Source organism: Erinaceus europaeus, chromosome 3 (genome assembly GCF_950295315.1).
Source record: "Erinaceus europaeus chromosome 3, mEriEur2.1, whole genome shotgun sequence".
In the NCBI taxonomy this organism is placed as follows: Eukaryota; Metazoa; Chordata; class Mammalia; order Eulipotyphla; family Erinaceidae; genus Erinaceus; species Erinaceus europaeus.
The window spans coordinates 97,919,844-97,941,589 of record NC_080164.1 but is presented as its reverse complement, the minus strand read 5'-3'; the positions used below and the strand labels follow the sequence as shown (position 1 = coordinate 97,941,589).

General features: G+C 39.9%; 1 protein-coding gene across 1 annotated transcript in view; it reads left to right on the top strand.

Annotated features, from left to right (window-relative positions):
• DNAH6 (dynein axonemal heavy chain 6) overlaps positions 1 to 21,746 on the top strand; it is a 307,800-nt gene that overhangs the window by 115,437 nt on the left and 170,617 nt on the right. Inside the window, exons 29-36 of the mRNA XM_060187710.1 lie at positions 2,781 to 2,918; positions 5,049 to 5,216; positions 7,997 to 8,145; positions 9,921 to 10,028; positions 12,130 to 12,685; positions 12,856 to 12,978; positions 17,993 to 18,175; positions 18,929 to 19,072. Coding sequence (XP_060043693.1) covers positions 2,781 to 2,918; positions 5,049 to 5,216; positions 7,997 to 8,145; positions 9,921 to 10,028; positions 12,130 to 12,685; positions 12,856 to 12,978; positions 17,993 to 18,175; positions 18,929 to 19,072 — 1,569 coding nt within the window. The remainder of the gene's footprint in view (positions 1 to 2,780; positions 2,919 to 5,048; positions 5,217 to 7,996; positions 8,146 to 9,920; positions 10,029 to 12,129; positions 12,686 to 12,855; positions 12,979 to 17,992; positions 18,176 to 18,928; positions 19,073 to 21,746) is intronic.

Here is a 21,746-nt window from a genome sequence, read left to right as displayed (position 1 = left end):
CAGATGATGTTAAAAGCCTCTTTGTTCTTTTTCTTCCCTGTAGGCCATGGGAGCCTGAGGGCTTTTAAACTATAAGTGGGCTTCTTAGCTTAATCCCTTTGAAAGTGACTGGGATCCATGTGGATTCAGTCGGCTAGGAAGGATCGTCAGTTTCCCCAATGAATGGGTTCTCATGAGATGCACCACGGGAAGGTCGTTCCAATGCATTCTTCACAGACTGGGTGCCGGTAGCCAACCCTCTCCCGTCTCCCATCCTCCCGTATCTCTAAACTCAGTGGCCAGTCACCTAACTCAAGTTGGATGAGCTAAGATCGACCCAGTCTGGAAAAGAGAAATTTCCCATGAGTGGTCATCCCACTTCCAGTTATCTTGTCCATCTCCAAAAATCTCTCCCTTTACACTGTCTGAACTGGAAGACGCTTTGAAGAGGGTTAAACTGGGAACAGCTGCTGGCTATGATAACATCACCCCAGAACTCATTCTTAACCTGGGCCCCGCAGCAAAGAAGGGGCTCGCTGCATTCCTGTCCCACATCTTGGAATCTGAGTCTGTGCCCAAAGTTTGGCGTCGTGCGAAGATTATAGTGGTTTTGAAACCAAAGAAAGACCCAACACTGGCCGCCAGCTATAGACCAATTTCTCTCCTCTCCTTGAGAGGCTGCTTCTGTCACGTATTTCTCATCTTACAGAGAAATTCCTATCACTCACCCAAGCTGGTTTCCGCCCAGGAAGATCTACTTGTGAACAAGCCCTGGCCCTCTCAATTTACATTGAAAATGGATTCCAGAAGAATTTAAAGATGGGTGCTGTCTTTGTTGATCTCACAGCAGCCTATGACACGGTCTGACACCGTGGTCTCCTAGTCAAGATCTCAAGATGCCTGCCTCCATGGGTGGCCAACACTATATCGTTTCTTCTCCAAAACAGAAGATTCCGGGTACATCTGGGTGACAAGTCTAGCAGATGGAGACTTGTCTCAAGTGGCCTCCCCCAGGGCTCTGTTCTGGCTCCTACGCTATTTAATATTTACATCAGTGACCTCCCAGAAACTTCTTCAAGGAAGTTCATCTACGCCGATGACATCTGCTGTGCAACTCAGGCATCAAAGTTCGACATCCTCGAGGAAACACTCACGAAAGACATGTCTCTGATATCTGATTACTGTAAAAAAATGGCGACTAATTCCTAGCACTGCAAAAACGGTATCATCTGTTTTCCATCTACACCATGCCTTGGCCTCGCGTGAGCTTAATGTGCAGCTTGGCCATACGAGAATCTGGCATGAAGCCCAGCCAGTCTATCTTGGCGTTACTCTCAATTGCACTCTGTCATTTCACAAACATCTCATAAAAACTGCAGCAAAGGTGGGCGCGAGGAATAACATCATTGCAAGACTGGCCAGCTCCTCATGGGGCGCGAGCGCTTCCACACTACGATCATCATCTCTGGCATTATGCTATTCCACTGCAGAATACTGTGCCCCAGTATGGTTCCGTAGCCCCCATGTCCACTTGGTCGATTCCAAATTTTATTCCTCCATGAGGATAATTTCTGGAACGATCTGTTCCACCCCGGTTCCATGGCTGCAAGTTCTTAGCAACATCTCCCTGCCAGATATTCGTTGGGATGCGGCATCATCTAAGTTCATTTCCCACGTCTACGCTCGACCGGACCTGCCTATATACGCAGATATCTTCGCCCACCCTGTTCAACGCTTGACGTCTCGTCACCCAATCTGGTCCCCTATGCCTACACTGAACTTCTCTGTTCCAGTCTCTTGGAAACAGAGCTGGCAGTCAGCTGAGGTAAAGAACAAACACCTCATCACAGACCCCTGCAAGCGTCAACCCGGCTTTGACCTAGCACGTTATGATTGGGCTCTCCTCATTCGCTATCAAACAGGCCATGGCCAGTGCACCGCTATGTTCCATCGCTGGGGAGCCAGAGACGACCCGAACTGCCCCTGCGGCTCCAGACAGACTATGACCCACATAGTCAACGACTGCCACCTCTCCAGATTCAAAGGAGGTCTCGAAACTTTACATCAGGCTCAACCTGATGCTGTTGACTGGCTACGGAAGAAGGGCAAACGCTAGAAGAAGAAGCTTAATCCCTCACTCCTGACCAAGAGATAAAGCATGTTGGGGGATATTGCACAGTGGTTATGGAAGGAGACTCTCACACCCTAAGGATCCAAAGCTCCAATCTCAATTCAGCTTGTCTGCCAAGATGGGCAGCACTGTTGGGCACTGTGAGTTGCTAACATAGTTGTTTATAGTCTATAGGTTCTGAGGCAATTATCCATCATGTTCAATCAGGAGAACAATCTGGAAAGGCTCCACTGTACAGCCCCACTGCTAGGCCATAGAGATGTAGCTCTTCTCTTCAGTTTCCTGGTCAGTTCTCTGTTCCCAGATGTCAGCATATGGCCTCCCCAATGTTGCTCCAGCCTCTCAGAGCAATAGCAATGGATACTCACAGTTGCTTTTGGTGAATCTTAGGGGAGTTCTCTCCTCCCTTCAGCAGTCTTTTTGTTGGTAAAACAGGCTGGAGGTGGTGCCTCAACTGGTAAACTGCTGGACTGTTACCAGCTGCTCAGTCTGTTCTTAGGCTCCTCCCTGTCCACTAGCTACATGTGTTTGCTTTGCCGGTGGTTTGGTGGTTTCCTGAAGTTGTTCTAGTCCTGCCTTGTTATGGCTCCAGGTGGTCTCCTTTGATATTCCTAGTTGACCTGGGAGAGGAGAGGAGAGAAACACTCAAACAGCATTATTTTTATTTCAGATGATGGGGCGCTTCTTCAGTGGCCTAGCACAGTCAGGGGCCTGGTGCTGCTTTGATGAATTTAATAGAATTGACATAGAAGTTTTGTCGGTCATTGCACAGCAACTCATCACCATTAGGAATGCCAAGGCTGGCAAGGTAAGACACCAGACAACTGTCACCAGAGGTAGGACTTCTTTAGCTTCTAATTAATGCCCAACTAGTTGCATTTTAGGGAGGATGGCCCTACAGAGACCTTAGTTGGGTGAATTAATTTCTCATCTAGGCAACATGGAGAAACAATGGTATGTTTGAAAGTATGCTGGGACCTTGGGATAGAGGATGGTTTTGTGGGTCAGGTGGTGGTACAACTGGCTGAATGTATATGTTACAGTGCTCAAGGACCTGGGTTCAAGTCCCTGGTCCCCACCTGCAGGAGGAAAAGTTTGCAAGTGGCTAGAGACAATTCTTCCACTCAAGCATTCTAAACTGTTGTTCCTCACACTCAAAACACACACACACACACACACACACACACACACACCACCTCTTTCTCCCCTTCCCCCTCCCCTCCCCCTCTCCCTTTTTACCTCTGATTTTCCATCACATCTCTTTTGTCTTTGCCATTTACTTCTGTGCTAGGCTTCTCTAGTGATGCATCTTTCTGGATTTCACTACCTGCATTATGGTCCCCAGGTTCAATCCAGAGCTGATAGGAAAAATAAGAAAGAAAAAATAATAAAGGTGGTGATGCACCTGGTTGAGTGCACATGTTACAGTGCACAAGGAACTAGGTTCAAGCCCCCAGCCCCACCTGCAGGGGGAACATTTTGCAAGTAGTAAAGCAGGGCTACAGGTGTCTCTCTCTCTCTCTCCTTATCTCCCCCTTTCCTTTCTACTTCTGACTGTCTCTATCTAGTAAATAAAGATAATTTTTAAAAAATTTAAAAAAGAAAGAAAAATAAAGGACTCTTGGGAAGCCCAAGGGAAATGTCACTCTCTAGAACTCACTGAAGGTGTGTGGGGTGAGCTACAGATACTCACAGTGACTGAAATATGTTTTAGCCCAGCACATGAGCAAATTCTTGGAGACGTTTGTGTTTGTAAACTGAGGGCAAGAGATGCAACAGTGCCCCCTTACCACTTTCTGTTGACCTTTTAGAATGTGTTTTATGAGATCAAAGATCAGAACAATGTTCATCCTATACCAGACTGTCCTTCCAGGGGCTTAGTAGCCTCAGCCATAAGCCCCCTGCAAAGTCCCAGCCATCACCTCAGTACCTTCCCAAAGGGCTTCAGCCCTCCTCAGGATTGTGATATAAGAATTCATCCGAGCATAGTCAGGGGAGCTCTAGACCCAGCTCTAGCTCTAGAGCTATGGGCCATTCTCATTGCTAAAGGTCTTTGCTACAGAAATATGGAATATTTTTATTATTTCCTCCACAAAAAATGGTAAATCATAGAACAGATAAAAATAAAGGCATAATCACATGTTGTTGGGAAATGATTCCTATAGTTTTGTCCTGAGGACAAAACCTAAATTCGTTAGCCTTGGGTTAAAGACTGTGATCCTCAGGCCCTGATTGCCTTATACTTTCCTCTTGGAGCTTTATGCTTTAGCAAAGTGAATAGTTGATCAGTCTCTAAACATGCAATGCTGTTAGGAAACAAGGGTTCCATTTGGAATATAACTAAAATATGCCTACTACCTATCTATAGAACAGAGACACCCCCCAAACTCTTCATCACCACTACTCCAGCCATTAAATTCATAATTGTTCAACAACTTGTTTGGCTTTATATGTTAACTCTCTTTTCAGCCACCAGGTTCCAGATGCTAGCATGATGCCAACCAGACTTCCCTGGGCAGGCAACCCCACCAATGTGTCCTGGAGCACCGGTTCCTGAGAGCCCCACCCTACTAGGGAAAGAGAGACTCAAACTGGGAGTATGGATTGACTTGTCAACACCCATGTTCAGTGGGGAAGCAATTACAGAAGCCGGACCTTGCGCTTTCTGCATCCCACAATGACGTTGGGTCCATACTCCCAGAGGGTTAAAGAGTAGGAAAGTTATCAAGGGAGGAGATGGGATATGAAGTTCTGGTGGTGGGAATTGTGTGGAGTTATACTCCTCTTATCCTATAGTTCCTGCTCCCTTCTACTGGAATGACTGGCCTGCAAAGATACATAAAAAACCTCTATTGATTCTCCTCCTCCTTCTCCTCCTGTCGGATAATTTACAAATGTCTGGAGAAACATTAACTTGCTTTCTCTCTCCTTGAAACAGCTTTCTAGGTTTATGTTTGAAGGGCGAGAAATAAAGTTGGTTATGACTTGTGCAGCCTTCATCACAATGAATCCTGGGTATGCAGGCAGAACTGAATTACCAGATAATCTGAAAGCCCTGTTTAGGCCCATTGCCATGATGGTTCCAAATTATGCCTTGATTGCAGAGGTGAGCTTTGTGTTTGAAAGCAGAAAATTTTAATCTGGTTTCTTTTGTTTATACCATCTGATGATATTACAGTAGGAAATGCCCTTCATGAATGCACCCTGGCAAAGTCACACATCATTGTTTGCTAAGTGTGGATATGATTATTACCCTGTAGAATGTCTTAGGGTGTGTGCGTGTGTGTGTGTGTGTGTGTGTGTCTGTTTAACTGCTATATCCATATTGCCCAGTATAGTGTCTAGACTATAATAGGATCAGGATCATAAAACTAGAGTGAATCAAGAAATTGAAGTAATCAGTCCTTTGGTGTCCATCTCTATGAAATAAAATGTCTGCATTTGTTTTGAAATGACTGTTATTATCACTTCTCTCTCTCTTAAATATATTTATTATTGGGTAGAGACAAATTGAATGGGATGGGGAGATAGAGCAGGAGAGGGGGGGAGGGAGAGATTTGCAACCCTGCTTTACCACTCATGAAGTATTCCCCCTGCATGTGGGGACCAGGGGCCTGAACCTAAGTCCTTGTGTAGTTTGATGTATGCAGTTAACCAGGCCTGGCCCCCTCACTTCTCTTTGCACTTACTGGAGTTAAAAGATATTGAATAAAGACAATACTATTTATTATGGTGGAGAGAAGTGATTGGTTTGTAAGTCTGCATCACTTTAATAAGAAAAAGTTATCACTAATTAATTATTTGTGATTAATTATATAATTACTAACATATTTGTTCTATTATGTATCTAGTAATATTTTTATTTAAACTGTTTATGCTAGCTAAGAAACAATGTATTTAAATTTGCCTATCTTATATTAAATTTTCTATTTAAGTTTGTTTTTTTTCTTCATGTCTAGCTAAGAGACACTATATTTAAATTTTATGTGTATTGTCTTTGTTACCTTTTACTGAGGTATAATTTATAGTGAAGTGCATATGTCAAAGGGTGAAATTCAGCAGCCTCTTTACTATGTTTTCACCCATGTGACCATCAATATCAAAATATAGGACATTTTTGGGACTCTAGGAGCCCCCCATACTCATTGCAGCATTTCATAACAAAGGAAATTTGAACTGAAAGAGTGAAGAAGTAACCCTGAGAGTGATGAAATCACACATGCTCAGGACCCCAGCATCATAAATAAATAAATAAATAAATAAATAAATAAATAAATAAAACAAATATAGACTCTTCTCAAGTGCACATAAAACATTCTGAAGGATACACACAGATAGTCGTTTACCTCCTTTTTTCTTAATGATTTAATGTTTTACGAGATAATAAGATTTCAGAGTATAATTTAACTATCCTAAATGCTTTGTGTTAAGTTACCATACCCTGTGCAAAGTTCTGTGAGTTCTCATAACCATCACAACTCTCACAAATTCCAATAGCACTTTGGCTACCATTGTTCTTGCAAGTTTAGCCATCTGTGTTCTAAATATGAGAGACACCATCAAGTAGTTTGTTGTCTTTCTCTTCACTTGTTTCATTTAGTATAATAAAGTCTATTTTGTTTCAAATATGGCAGTCTTGTCTTTTTTTTTAATTGGAGATTAATGTCCCATTAAATATGTATATGTATATCCCATATATTACAGTCTCTTGCTTTTTAGTATTTATTTGCAGTACCAGGGCCTCGTACATGTGTAGTTTCTCCATACCCAGGCTGACTTTTTCCATTGTTTATATGAACATTTTCTAACAGTGAACTCTGCTGATCCTTAAAATAGGTGTTACTGAGGTAGACCACATCTCCATTCGTAGAAAGCAAGCATGACTAGTGTTCAGCATCCCCGTGATATCCTACCTGTCACATTCATGTGACCAAAGTAACCTATTTACCATTCATCTTTACGTTTCTGAGAAGCATAATACTAAAAGTAGATTTTTAAAAATTTCTTTATTGGGGAATTAATGTTTAACATTTGACAGTAAATACAATAGTTTGTACATGCATAACATTTCCCAGTTTTCCATATAACAATACAACCCCCACTAGGTCCTCTGTCATCCTTTTTGGACCTATATTCTCTCCCCACCCCCACCCCAGAGTCTTTTACTTTGGTGCAATATGCCAATTCTAGTTCAGGTTCTAAAAGTAGATTTTTTTAACGTGTTGGGTATCATACTAGTACTGCTATAAATATTTTTATTAGTGATTTAATATTGCTTTACAAAATTACAAGATAACAGAGGTACAACTCCATATCATTCCCACTACCAGAGTTCTCAATCCCCAATCCCTCCATTGTAAGCTATAATAGTTATTCCTAAAGTTGCAGATATGGGTTAACTGTTATTTCTACAACTGACTGTCCATATTTGTATATATTTGCACATTCTTAGGGTCCCATCTCCTATTCCTTTCCATCTCACACATACACTGTTACTACATCCAAATGTCCCTTCTTTTTCCCTCTTCACTCTCTGGATACTGATGGAGTTGGAGTTCACAGCCCTCTGGTCATCTTCTCCCTATTGTTTCTCCCCCACTGGGAGTATGAATCAAATTATTTTGGGGGTGTAGAAGGTGGGAGTTCTGTCTTCTGTAATTGCTTCTTTGCTGGACATGGACATTGGCAAGTGGATCCATACCCCCAGCCTATTTCTATCTTTCCCTAGTGGGGTAGGACTCTGAAGAGTTGAGGTTCCAGGACACTTTGGTGAGGTTGTCTGCCCAGGGAATTCAGGATGGAGTCATGATAGTATCTGCAACTTGGTGACTGAAAGTATTGCTATAAATATTATCACATATAATTCATTTTACTTTTCTATTCCAGGTAATCCTATATTCTGAAGGATTTGAATCCAGCAAAACATTAGCCAGGAAAATGACTCAGATGTATAAGCTTTGCAGTGAACAGCTCTCTCAACAGGATCACTATGACTTTGGCATGAGAGCTGTGAAGTCGGTTCTGGTAATGGCTGGGTAAGAACCAAAGTTATTAAGAGTGAAATTCCAGACTATGTAGGTAAATGCATTAAATGAGTCACCTGAAACTCTTATGCAACACATTGATAAGTGTGAATTGCTACTGTTGACCTCATTTTTTGCCTTGGTGTTCTCATACCACAGTGAAATGGGTCACTTGTCCTTATCCCAGGACTGTTCTTCAGTATCAGATGTAACATGTTTACTCCCAGTCTGAACCTTAGCTACAAGTGCATTTTCACTAGTTTTTATTTCCCCTAAACTCATTACATACATTGGGTTTCATTATGCAAAGGATTTATAAGCATAAGATAGGATAATGTGACTTATTAATAATTCACCCAATTTATAATGTAATGTAAAGTGTTAAAAAGAAAAATTTTAAGTTCTTCATTTCATTTCAGTCGTGTCTTAAATTTGTGTCTGAGTGTGTGTATGGTTCAAGGTGAAGCTACTTTCTGGTTTCTGGTGAAGCACTTGTCTTTCCCCTATTGAGACTTCAAGTTCTCTTTTTGTAAACCTCTTGAAACTTCCACATCTAGAATCCTTGACTTGTCCAAAGCAAAAATACTCTTGATGGAATATTTTTTCTAGTCCTTCCTCTCAGTCCTTGATTCACTTAATGGCTCAGTCTACAAATTCAGGGGCCCTTCTGCCTGATTCCTTTCCCTGCCTTCCCCTATCTTCTTTATTCCCCTTAGCCTCCCAAATACAGTCCCTGTCTGTCTGTCTATCTATCTGTCTGTCTGTCTGTCTGTCTGTCTATCTATCTGTCTGTCTGTCTATCTATCTATCTATCTATCATCTTCCAGGGTTATCACTGGGAACTCGGTGCTAGTAGCACTACAAAACTACTGCTCCTGGTAACCTTTTTTTTTTTTTTTTTTCATTTTATTGGATAGGACAGAGAGAAATTGAGAAGGGAGGCGAGAGAGAGGGAAGGCTTGAACTCAGGTCCTTGCACTGGTCCTTGCACTTCGTACTATGTGCACTTAGCCCGATATGTCACAGCCTGGCCCCCTATAGTATTTCTCCTCTTCACAGAATTGCCACTTAAAGATTAGGAGCTACCAAAAAATACACTTGCACACAAAGAACTTAACTAGAGCTTTCTGATGGATGTATGATGTAAGTATGACAGATGACCAGAATATCATGTGGGAATGGTACCCACTGGTCTGTGACCAAGGCACAATGAGAACAGAGAAATTTTCCAGAGGAAGGAGTAAGTGAACTGCCCTTTGAAGAAGAGCTGGTAGAAGAATCAAGCAGATCATTGTGGATCCAAAGACGTTCACAGGGATCTGAGTCATCAGGATGCATTCAGAGAAGTGTATATTCTGGTTAGATAGTCTGGATTGACAGTGAGTGAGGAAATGTCCTTGTGATTCTCCTCTGGGCTTCCCTGCCAGTCATTGGTTTCTGATGGACTTGGCATGCCAAGCAGAAGTCTGTAGAGAGATGACCTCAGAGCTTTTTTGCAGACAAAATACCTGGTCCACATATTGGAAAATCTCATTTAAAAGCTATGTTCTCATAACAACTGAAGTATTCTTTTGAATTTAGGTCTTTTTTAAAAAATATATTTTAAATTTTTATTTATTTTATTTTTGAGAGATGAAGAGAGAGAGAAGCACACACAGAGAGAAACACCAGAGCACTGCTCAGCTCTGGCTTATGGTGGTGCGGGGGACTAAACCTGGGACTTGGGAGCCTCAGGCATGAGAGTCTGTTTGCATAACCATTATGCTGTTCTCCCGCCCTGAATTTAGGTCTTTAAAAAGAGAGCACCCCAACCTGAGTGAAGATGTGGTACTGATAAGAGCTTTACGAGACTCCAACTTGCCCAAGTTCCTAACAGATGATGCTGTTCTGTTCAGGTAATTTTCTAGAGGTTGCAGAATAAAGCATAACTATGATATAGAGAAGAATGATAGTCTGACCTTAATTCTGTCTCTCCCAAAGTATAACTCTCTTATCTTTTCTTGAGCTATTTATTGTGGTTTTGAAATACTGGTTTAAAATAAAGCTATTAAATGTTAACATTAGTTCATTGTTTTTAAAATATTGGTCACTAGGTTATGTACTTTACAAATTAGTGTTTGTGTACAAATTCCTAACCTAAGAGAAAATTCTGACCTAAAAATATTTAAACCCAGAGCTTAACATAAATATAATTGCTTTTGTCTAGGAGTCCAGTGTCATTCATGTTAAGCATTTTGCTATAGTTTCGTTTCTTTTAATTTAGATATATCGTTATAATTTAAATTTAACGACTAATTTAGGGATTATATCAAGATGTCCTCTGAAGATAAATGAATGTATTTATATAAATGAATGTATGAAAGCACACATTTTCTCTTCCTTTTTGTTTTTAAAGTTTCCAACAGTAGTTCTCTATTTTAATATGTATTTACTTAATTGTAATGTCTTTGGCATCATTTTAAATATTCACATTTTTAAAGATATTTATTTATTTATTACAAAGGTGGGAGAGAAAGAAAGAACCAGACATCGCTCTGGTACATGTGCTGCCAAGGATCAAACTCAGGACCTCTTGCTTGAGAGTGTAATGCTTTATCTGCTGCACCACTTCCTGGACCACCATTTTAAATATTTACTAGCCACTAACTACCCTTAGAGCATTTTTCCATTCTGATTATTATCTTATTAGTTATAGGAACTCATAACATTTATCTGGTACAGGGAGTCGGGCAGTAGCGCAGTTGGCTAAGCGCATGTGGCGCAAAGTGCAAGGACCGCGTAAGGATCATTTATCTGGTACAAAAATTGGGAAATCTTTCTCTAAGACTATACTTATTCTCTAGCAAGTGCAAAGGATTTTTCCTTTTTTTTTTTCTGTCCACAGGGGCTTTTTTCTGTCCACTGGGGTTTGGTGCTGGCACAGTGAATCCACTGCTCCTGGAAGCCATTTTTTCCATTTTATTGGATAGAGAGAAATTGAGAGAGGAAGGGAAGATAGATAGAGAAGGAGGGAGAAAAATAGACACCTGAAGACCTGCTTCACAGCTTGTGAAACATCCCCACTGCAGGTGAGGAGCAGGGGCTCGGACCCAGGTCCTTGCACTTATTACTATGTGCGCTTTACCGTGTGCACCACCACCTGCCCCTCCCAAAGTATTTTTCTCTTAACAAAAGTTGGGATTCACTAGTTTTTTAATTTTTTATGTTTTCACTTTCTCAGCAGTTCTTTTTATAGTTGTAGGTATCTTGTCTTAGGAAAATCCTCTAACACAGTATTACAGAATTCATCTCTTGTCATTTCCTTTAGTTCTTTTGTCATTTTATAGTAAGATCTTTACTATATCTCAAATTGAAAACACAGAGGGAAGTAGGATTTCAGTTGCTTTTCTACCTATTATTAACTTCCCATAGAATTTGTCATTTTTTCTGTTACTCCCCTTTTACCTACTTTTTTTTCCTCTTTTTGTATTATTTATTTATTTATTGGATAGAAACAGCCATAAATTGAGGGGAAAGGGGTGACATAAAGAGTGAGAGACAGAGAGACACCTGCAACACTGCTTCACTACTCACAAAGCTTTCTACCTGCAGGTGGGGACTGGAGGCTCAAACCCAGATCCTTGTGTACTCAACCAGGTGCACGACCCAGCCCCTCTTATTTTCAAGTTTTATTTACATCTTATCTTTCAAAAAAATATATAGTGTTATAAGCATACCTAAGTACTTCTAAAAAGTAGATATGTAAGTAATTTTTTTAGAAAATGGGTGAATTCATCACTATCTATATACTATGCAAAATGGGAAATATTAAAACATGAGACATTCCTAAGAGCATTGACTTACTGTACATAACACCAGAAAGTCTAGTTCTGTGTGAGGAGATCCATGAGAAAAGTAGTACTCCTTGTAATGTTCAATTAATTGTAACAAGTATGAGAAAATATAAATTACCAGTGACATTCTAATTGATGTTATTTTTATGTGCTTTTTTCCCAGTGGAATTATATCTGATCTTTTTCCTGGAGTCCATATTCCAGAACATAACTATGGCATATTACAGTCAACAATCATAGATGTCATGAATAAAAATAATCTCCAGCCTGAGGCATGCATGGTTAAAAAAGTAATACAGTTCTATGAAACTATGTTAGTAAGGCACGGTGTGATGTTAGTGGGGCCTACAGGAGGTGGAAAGACCACAGTTTATCAAATACTGGCAGAAACTTTAGGGAATTTGAGAAAACTTGGTATAGACTATCCTTTTTACCAACCAGTTAAAACCTACGTTCTTAACCCTAAATCAATTACAATGGGTGAGTTATATGGAGAAGTCAATAACTTAACATTGGAGTGGAAAGATGGCTTGATGGCACTGAGTGTCCGAGCAGCTGTGAATGACACTTCAGAAGATCATAAATGGATCATCAGCGATGGACCGGTGGATGCTCTGTGGATTGAGAATATGAATACAGTGTTGGATGACAACAAGATGCTTTGCCTGGCGAACAGTGAGAGGATTAAACTCACGCCTCAAATCCATATGCTTTTTGAGGTAAATGTATATACTTCACTATGGAATGGAAGCATGTGCTAGGTTGGTGTAACTGCTCATTTTTTCCCACACTGATATATCATTTACTACCTGTAATTTAGCCTACCATGGTGCTTTGATTATATACAAATACCTATTTAATTGCGCTTTTCAACTTTCTTCTACTTTAGGTGCAAGATCTAAAGGTTGCCTCTCCTGCAACAGTCAGTCGATGTGGAATGGTCTTTGTGGACCCTGAAGAACTGAGATGGATGCCTTATGTTCAAACCTGGATTAAGAACATTTCTAAAAAAGTAAAAGCAACCAAATACTCTCCACTATCTCCAGTTGTCAGGGCTCACCATTGAGTGCCCAAGTAGCAGTCCATTAAGGCCTCACTATGCTTGTTTGAGAGGTCTCTAGCACTACTGGATCTCTCTTCCTAAGAAATGTTTATATACCCTCCCCATCTGTCCTCTGTATTTGTTACCTTAGCCAACCAGCCTGCCTACTCACTCTGGTTCCTACATACTCTGACTTCTCTCTGAATGGACTCAAGTACAAACACACACCACTTGCTTGAATCTAGTAAAATTAGACGAGGCTAGACACTAAAAAATAGACTACGGAAGGGATGATGAATAACAGTGAAAGAATAGGATATTTACATCTAGACAGTATCATTTTTAAATTTTAGGACCAGAGTGGGGTCAGTCAGTGGAGCACCTGGGTAAGCGCACACAGTACGAAGTGCTAGGATCCACACAAGGATCCAGATTCAAGGCCCTGCTCCCCACCTGCAGGGGGATCGTTTCATAAACAGTGAAGCAGATCTGCAGGTGTCTATCTTTCTCTCTCCCTCTCTATCTATCTACCCCTCCTCTCTCAGTTTCTCTCTGTCATATCCAATAAAATGGGAAAAAAAATGGCTGCCAGGAGCAGTGGACTCATGGTGCTGGCACCAAGCCCCCGGTATAACCCTTGAGGCAGAAGAAAGAAAGAAAGAAAGAAAGAAAGAAAGAAAGAAAGAAAGAAAGAAAGAAAGAAAGAAAGAAAGAAAGAAAGAAAGGAAGAAAGAATGAGAGAGAAGAAAGGGAAGGAAGGAAGGGTGGGAAAGGGATGGAGGGAGGAAGGAAGGAACTAAGGAAGGAAGGAAGGGAGAAAGAAGAAGGAATGAAGAAAGGAAGGAAAAAAGAAAGAGAAAATTTAAGAACTGAAGGCAGAGAAAACTATTTCCTACCTGGTCTTAGTATCATGATTCAACAACACACATTCTAACCTTAGAGGTAACACTCCATTAAGATAAAGGATTTCTTCTACATTATAATTCAAAGAAAAACATCCCATATTCTATATCATATCTATTCTAAAATAAGTTTTCCTTTTACTTTAACTCAGCAAGCAATTTTTTGATGTGTTTCTCCTCACCCCAGGTCTCACTCCAAGAGCCATTGTTTTTCTGCATCTTCAAAGATGAATAAAAATCTGTTATTTTCTTTATTATTGGACTTAAACATTTTAAGAATAATATACTCTAATCTCAGAGTAGTTCACATCCATGTTCCCCACACTGGAGGGAAAGCTTCACAAGTGATGAGGCAATACTGCAGGTGTCTCTCCCTTCCTATCTCCCCTTTCTCTCTGTCTTTATCCAATAAGTAAATAAATAAATATTTTTAAAAGAAAATAAATCTGTAGTATATATAACAGTGAAATACTACTCAGATGTTAGATATGATGCACATTTTATAGTAGTCTAGGATAACTTCACATTTGAATAATTTCTCATAATTTTCTTTTTAAAAAACTTCTTGTATGATCTTTAATTATTGGATGAAGACAGCCCTAAATTAAGAGATAAGAGGGTGATAGAGAAGGAGAGATACAGATAGATACCTGTAGCACTGCTTCACCCCTCACAAAGATTTCCCCCTGCAGGTGGGGGGGCTGGGGGAATGAACCCGGGTCCTTGTATGTTGTAACACATATGCTTAACCAGATCACCACAACCTGGCCCCTTGTAATTTTCTTTCTTTCTGTGTGTGTGTCTTTCTTTTCCTTTTTTAAACATAAATTTAGTAGTGATTTGATATTCATTTACAAAATTATAAGATATTAGGAGTATAATTCCATAATGTTCCTGTGACCAGAGAGTTTTGTGTCCCCATTCCCTCCAATAGTTCTCCCAGATATGGATTGACTATATATCTATATTTGTATCTATACATCTATTTTTTCACTCTTTTTTTTCTTTTTCTTTTTCCACTTCACATACCACAGAACTCTATCATTTAAATGCCAGTATAACTTTGATAGATCATTTCTCCACAGAGGCATATATAAATTAGAACCTATGATACTATGTGCACAAATTAATTTAGTACCAAATCATCACATGTCCACTAGTTTGCAACCTCTTTGGGAAACCATGGGAATTCACTCGGGAATCTTTTTTTCTCTCTGAGCTTTATTGCTCCAGATCAACTTTTTAAGATAGACAAAAACCACAGTGTCATGGGGGCTAAGAATTTGAACCTGGGTCAGGCATGTTACAAAGTAGAAACCTGGTTCATATATCACCAACTCTGGTCCAATAACTTTTATTTTATTTTAAGATAGAGGCAGAGAGAGAGAGAGAGAGAGAGAGACCACAGCACCAAAGCTTCCTTCAATGTGGTAGGAGCTAGGCTCCAAACTAGATCACACAGATGGCAAAGCAGCACACTATCTAAGTGAACTATTTCACCTTCCCTACCTCTTAAAAATGGAATTTTGGGTCTGGGGATGTTAGCATATAACATAAAAACATAAGATATTATTGCACCAAAGTAAAAGACTCTGGGATCGGGAGGGAGGGCTCAGGTCCTGGAACATGATGGCAGAACACTGGCATTACATACATGAGAATCTGGATCAATCCTCAGCAACACATGGGAGCAGCAAGGAAAACTTACTTTTTAAAAAAATATATATTTATTTATTTATTTCCCTTTTTGTTGCCCCTGTTGTTTTTATCATTGTTGTGGTTATTTTTATTGTTATGTTGATGTTGTTATTGCTGGATAGGACAGAGAGAAATGGAGAGAGGAGGAGAAGACAGAGGAGGGAGAGAAAGATAGACACCTGAAGACCTGCTTCACTGCCTGTGAAGTGACCCCCACTGCATGTGGGGTGCCAGGGGCTCGAACCGGGATTCTTATGTCAGTCCTTGTGCTTCGCGCCATGTGAGCTTAACCCGCTGTGCTACCTCCAGACCCCCAAGGAAAACTTTCATGCACAAGGTCCCAAGTTCAGTTCCCCACACCACTACCTGCCAGATCAGACCAGTACTCTGGTCTCTCTCATGAAAATAAATAAATTTTTTAAAAAACTTATTCAAATCTGGGCGGGGTAGATAGTATACTGGTTATGTGAACAGACTCTCAGGCCTGAGGCTCCAAAGTCTCAGGTTCAGTCTCCCGCACCACCATAACCCAGAGCTGAGCAGTAAGTACACTGATTTTTTAAAAAAATATTTATTTTATTTATTCCCTTTCGTTGCCCTTGTTGTTTTATTGTTGTAGTTATTATTGTTCTTGTCGTTGGATAGGACAGAGAGAAATGGAGAGAGGAGGGGAAGACAGAGAGGAGGAGAGAAAGATAGACACCTGCAGACCTGCTTCACCGCCTGTGAAGCGACTCCCCTGCAGGTGGGGAGCCGGGGTTCGAATCGGGATCCTTATGCCTGTCCTTGTGCTTTGCGCCACCTGCGCTTAACCTGCTGTGCTACAGCCCGAGTCCCCTGATTTTTTTTTTTAAATTCAAATCCTGCTCTTGCTTGGTCATAGTAATAGTTGAAAATTTTTTTTAAAAATTGAAAATTGAAGAGGAAGAGAGAGTGAAACAAAGAAGAAATGACATTTCCACTATGTCTTAAGAGTATAGAAGGTTCCAGTCAGGTAGACATGAAAGGGAGAAAGAGCTCTGCAGACATTAAACTTGATGAAGCAAATCTGAGGAACAGCAAATAGGCTTGTCTGGCTGGAAAAATGGAGGATTCACCAGTGAGCAGAGAGAAAAAGCCTATAGGAAATTTCAGGTGGGTGCCAGAGTAGGTAGTAGCCCTGCATTGTCCCCAGTTACTGGCATCTTGAGGATACTGAGTCTTCCTATCCATGTCTGTGGGTACCTTATCACTCTTTTATATCTCCTTTGGTTTCTTTCATTAGTCTTGTAGATTTCCCCATATAGATTTTGTGTATATTTTGTTGGAATTAAGCCTGAGTCTTTATGCTGAAGTAAATGTTTTTTTTTTAATTTTTATTTATAAGAAAGGAAACACTGACAAAAACCATAGGATAAGAAGGGTACATATATTTCTATGTCAAATTCCAGTTACTCACTGCCAGTGTGTGAGAGAGCAGTTGATTTATATGTTTTGTATCCTGTGTCTTTATATCCTGAAACCTAAAATAAAAGTAACTGTTGTTTACTTCCAAGATATTTTATCAGTTCTTTGGTGTATTCTGATAGACTATCATTCCATTCATCTATGAACAGCAATAGTTTCTTGTATCTTCTATATCTGGATACTGTTAATTTCTCTTTGTCTGTATAAGGCTTCCAGTATGACATAAAGAGCATTTATAAAAAGGGATACATTGGGAATCACTACTTCAGCTATAGTACTTTTTATAAATGATTCCTTTCATTTTTTTTCTTTTTAATGTTTGTCAGTTATAAGAAATATCATCTGTATAGAGCTCTGCATGGAATATGTATATATATATATGCAATTTAACAAATGATCATAAAAATAAAAATGTGCATATTACCAAGTCAAGATGTAGAACACTATCATGTTTCTCTTCCATGTTATCAATTAAAAAGAATATAATAATTTCATGTCATGATATACTTGTGATATTTTTTCTTCTTTTTATTTTTGCTAATGATTTAATAATGATTAACAAGATTGTAAGATAATAGGTGTACAACCCCATAAAGTTCCCACCACCAGAGTTCTGTGTTTCATCCCCTCCATTGGAAGTTCCTCTATTCTTTATCCCTCTGGGAGTATGGACCCAAATTCTTTATGGGGTGCAGAAGATGGACGGTCTGGCTTCTGTAATTTCTTCTCCACTAGACAGGGTGTTGACAGGTCTATCCTCCAGCCTGTTTCTATCTTTCCCTAGTAGGCTAAGACTCTGGAGAGGTAAGATTTAGGGACACATAATACTTGAGATTTTTAATTTTAAAGTCACAGAAAACAATGAATATATAGATTTGGGCCACTCCATTTCTGAGTTTAGTTATATATTCCCTTTGTTCTTACTTGTCTCATTTCAGCTGAATGAAGAAACCAAAGAATACATATTGAACCTTTTCCAACGTTATGTTGATGATGGTTTAACTTTTGTCAATAAAAAATGCGCCCAAGCAATCCCACAAGTGAACATCAGCAAAGTTACCACACTATGTTGTTTATTGGAATCCTTGTTACTTGGGAAGGATATTCTTAATTTTGCAATGGTATGGAGAATTTTCTTACTGATATAAAAGATGAGAAGATTGGGCTGTTATGTAGATGCTTTGCAGATATTTAGCTCTAAATGGCTTATAATGTGATCACTTGATTTTTCAAGTTAATTTTTTTGGAGACTCATGGTGAAGACAAGACTCATAGAGTCTCAAAGTTGAAATAGTTACTCTTCTGTTCAGTGTTTAATTTCCTTGTAGTCTATAACACGTTCCCAATATGTAACCATTAGCAGCTGCTTAAGTATTTTCATGAAATGATAAGAGAAATTTGAACAGTCAGTTGGAAGACAACCTTGAGTGTTTTTCCCCTTAAACCATTCATCTGTGGCATTTGTAAGTGCCATTTACTTTTCCAGAATACTTAAGTATGTACCATATCATTTTGAATCATTAGATGAAGATTAGAAAACATACACTAAAAGCTGCTGTTCAGATATAAGAGGCTAAGTAAAAGAAATTAGTCTTTGGAATTTGCAATTCAAGACTTTATGTTAGCATATAACATAAAAACATAAGATATTATTACACCAAAGTAAAAGACTCTGGGTTCAGGAGAGAGGGCTAAGGTCCTGGAACATGATGGCAGAAAAGGACCTAATGGGGGTTAAACTATTATGTGGAAAACTGAGAAATGTTATACATGTATAAACTATTGTATTTTACTGTCGACTGTAAATGATTACTCCTCCAATAAGGAAATTAAAAAAAACATAAGATATTAATATACTTTCTCTGTTCTTTCAGGAGCAAGCCAAGCTGAATACTGTGATATGTCAGACTTTTGTATTCTGTTATCTGTGGTCTTTGGGTGGAAACCTAACTGAAAACTACTGGGATTCTTTTGATACATTTGTTAGAGCACAGTTTGATGATAATCCTGATTCAAGGGTAAGAGCCAAATAAGTTTCATGTCCATGTAGTAACTCTAAATCATTAAAATGAAATGTCTAAATGAAAACTTTGAAAGCCTTAGTTTTACTAAAAATATAAATTCTTTTTTATATATTGGTATTATTTTTATTTATTGGATAGAGACAGCCAGAAATCAAGAGGGAGGGGGAAGGTAGAGAGGGACAGAGACAGAGAACCAGCAGCCCTACTACACCACTCATGAAGCTATCCCCCCGCAAGTGGGGCCTGGGGGCTCAAACCTACATTCTTGAGCATTTTTTTTTATTATTTAAGAAAGGATTAATTAACAAAACCATAGGGTAGGAGGAGTACAACTCCACACAATCCCACCACCATTTCTCCATAACCCACCCCCTCCCCTGATAGCTTTCCCATTCTCTATCTCTCTGGGAGCATGGACCCAGGGTCATTGAGGGTTGCAGAAGGTAGAAGGTCTGGCTTCTGTAATTGCTTCCCCGCTGAACATGGGTGTTGACATACTCCCAGTCTGCCTCTCTCTTTCCCTAATAGGGTGGGTCTCTGGGGAAGCGGAGCTCCAGGACACATTGGTGGGGTCTTCAGTCTAGGGAAGCCTGGCCAGCATCCTGATGACATCTGGAGCCTGGTGACTGAAAAGAGAGTTAACATACGAAACCAAACAAATTGTTGAGCACTCATGGACCCAAAACTTGGAATAGTGGAGAGGAAGTGTTAGGGAGGTACTCACTGCAAACTCTAGTGTACTTCTGCTTTCAGGTATATATTTTGCACTAGTTTATGGATACGTGTGAATATAAGCTCTCTCTCACAGAAACTGGTGTATATCTAGGTTATGGGACTTTGTTAGAAAGTGAACCACCTGAGATGAAATTAGAGTGTACTATAAAAGGAAAGGTCTCACCCGAGTAATGAAGCTGAAGGGTTGTCATTCCACACGTGAAGTCTCTGGACACAGTCTGAGGTGAAGCATGTTGAGGTGGCAATCGTTGCATTGGTTAGGTTGTGATCGGCAGATGCAATATTATTTGGTATGGATTGGGAGAGGCATACGGGAAAGTGGGCCCTATCCAAGGGTTCCAGGACTCGGGGAACTAGGAGCTCTATAGTGGAGATGTGAGGTTCCTGCTGTCTTAGGGTTCAAATAGACAATGGATATTTACTGTTATCATCACATTATTTGGTAATTGGGTTAACTTTGAAAAGTCCTTTTGTTATGGTTTGCTGTACAGTATCCAGTATCTTGTATATAACTGTGCATTTGGATGCTTGTAATCTACTTGGTCTAGGCTTTTGAGAGAGTCCGCATATCAAATACACAGCCTATATATTAAAAAAGATTCAGTTTGTGTTTTGAAAAACTTTGAGACATACAATTGATTTTCCCCCTCTCATATTAATTAACTAGTGATTTATATGTCTACATTTTGCTAGGAGTGTACATAAACACCATTCCCACCACCAAAAGACTGTGACCCATCCCTCCCACCCACTCCCACCCCCCACTGGCCCAGGAAGCTGCATGTCTACCCCTCACCACAGGGTTTTTACTTTGGTGCCTTACTTACAATTTGGTCAGGTCCTGCTTTTAGTTTCCCTTTCAGATCTTCTTCCTCAACTTCTGTTGATGAGTGGGATCATGCCATACTCATCTTTATCTTTCTGACTTAGCTCACTTAACATAATTCCTTCTAGCTCTGTCCAAGATGGGTCAGAGAAGGTGGGTTCATTGTTCTTGAAAGCTGCATAGTATTCCATTGTGTATATATACCACAGCTTTCTCAGCCACTCATCTGTTGTTGGGCACCTGGGTTGCTTCCAGGTTTTAGCTATTATGAATTGTGCTGCTATGAACATAGGAGTACACACCTCTTTTTGGTTGGGTGTTATGGAGTCCTTGGGGTATAAGCCCAGGAGAGGAATTACTGGATCATATGGAAGGTCCATGTCTAGCCTTCTGAGAGTTTTCCAGACTTCTCTCCACAGAGGCTGTACCAATTTACATTCCCACCAGCAATGTAAAAGGGTTCCTCTGTCCCCACAACCTCTCCAGCATTTGTTGCTGCTGTCCTTTTTGATGTATGTCATTCTTACAGGAGTGAGGTGGTATCTTAGTGTTGTCTTAATTTGCATTTCTCTGACAATCAGTGACCTAGAGCAGTTTTTCATATGTTTTTTAGCCTTTTGGATCTCCTCTGTAGTGAATGTTTTGTTCATATCCTCTGCCCATTATTGGATGGGGTTATTTGCTTTTTTGGTGCTAAGTTTGCTGAGCTCTTTATATATTTTGGTGATTAGTTTCTTGTCTGATATATGGCATATGAATATCTTCTCCCATTCTGTGAGGGGTCTCTCTGTTTGTTTAATAGTTTCTTTGGATGCACAGAAGCTTTTCAATTTGATGTAGTCCCATTGGTTTGTTTCTGCTTTAGTCTTCCTTGCAATTGGGTTTGATTCATCAAAGATGTCCTTGAGGTGTAGGTGGGAAAGTGTTTTACCAATGTTTTTCCTCTAAGTATTTGATTGTTTCTGGTCTGACATCCAGGTCTTTGATCCATTTGGAGTTGATTTTTGTTTCTGGTGAGATAAAGTGGTTCAATTTCATTCTTCTGCATGTTACAACCCAGTTTTCCCAGCACCATTTATTGAAGAGAGCCTCCTTTTTCCATTTAAT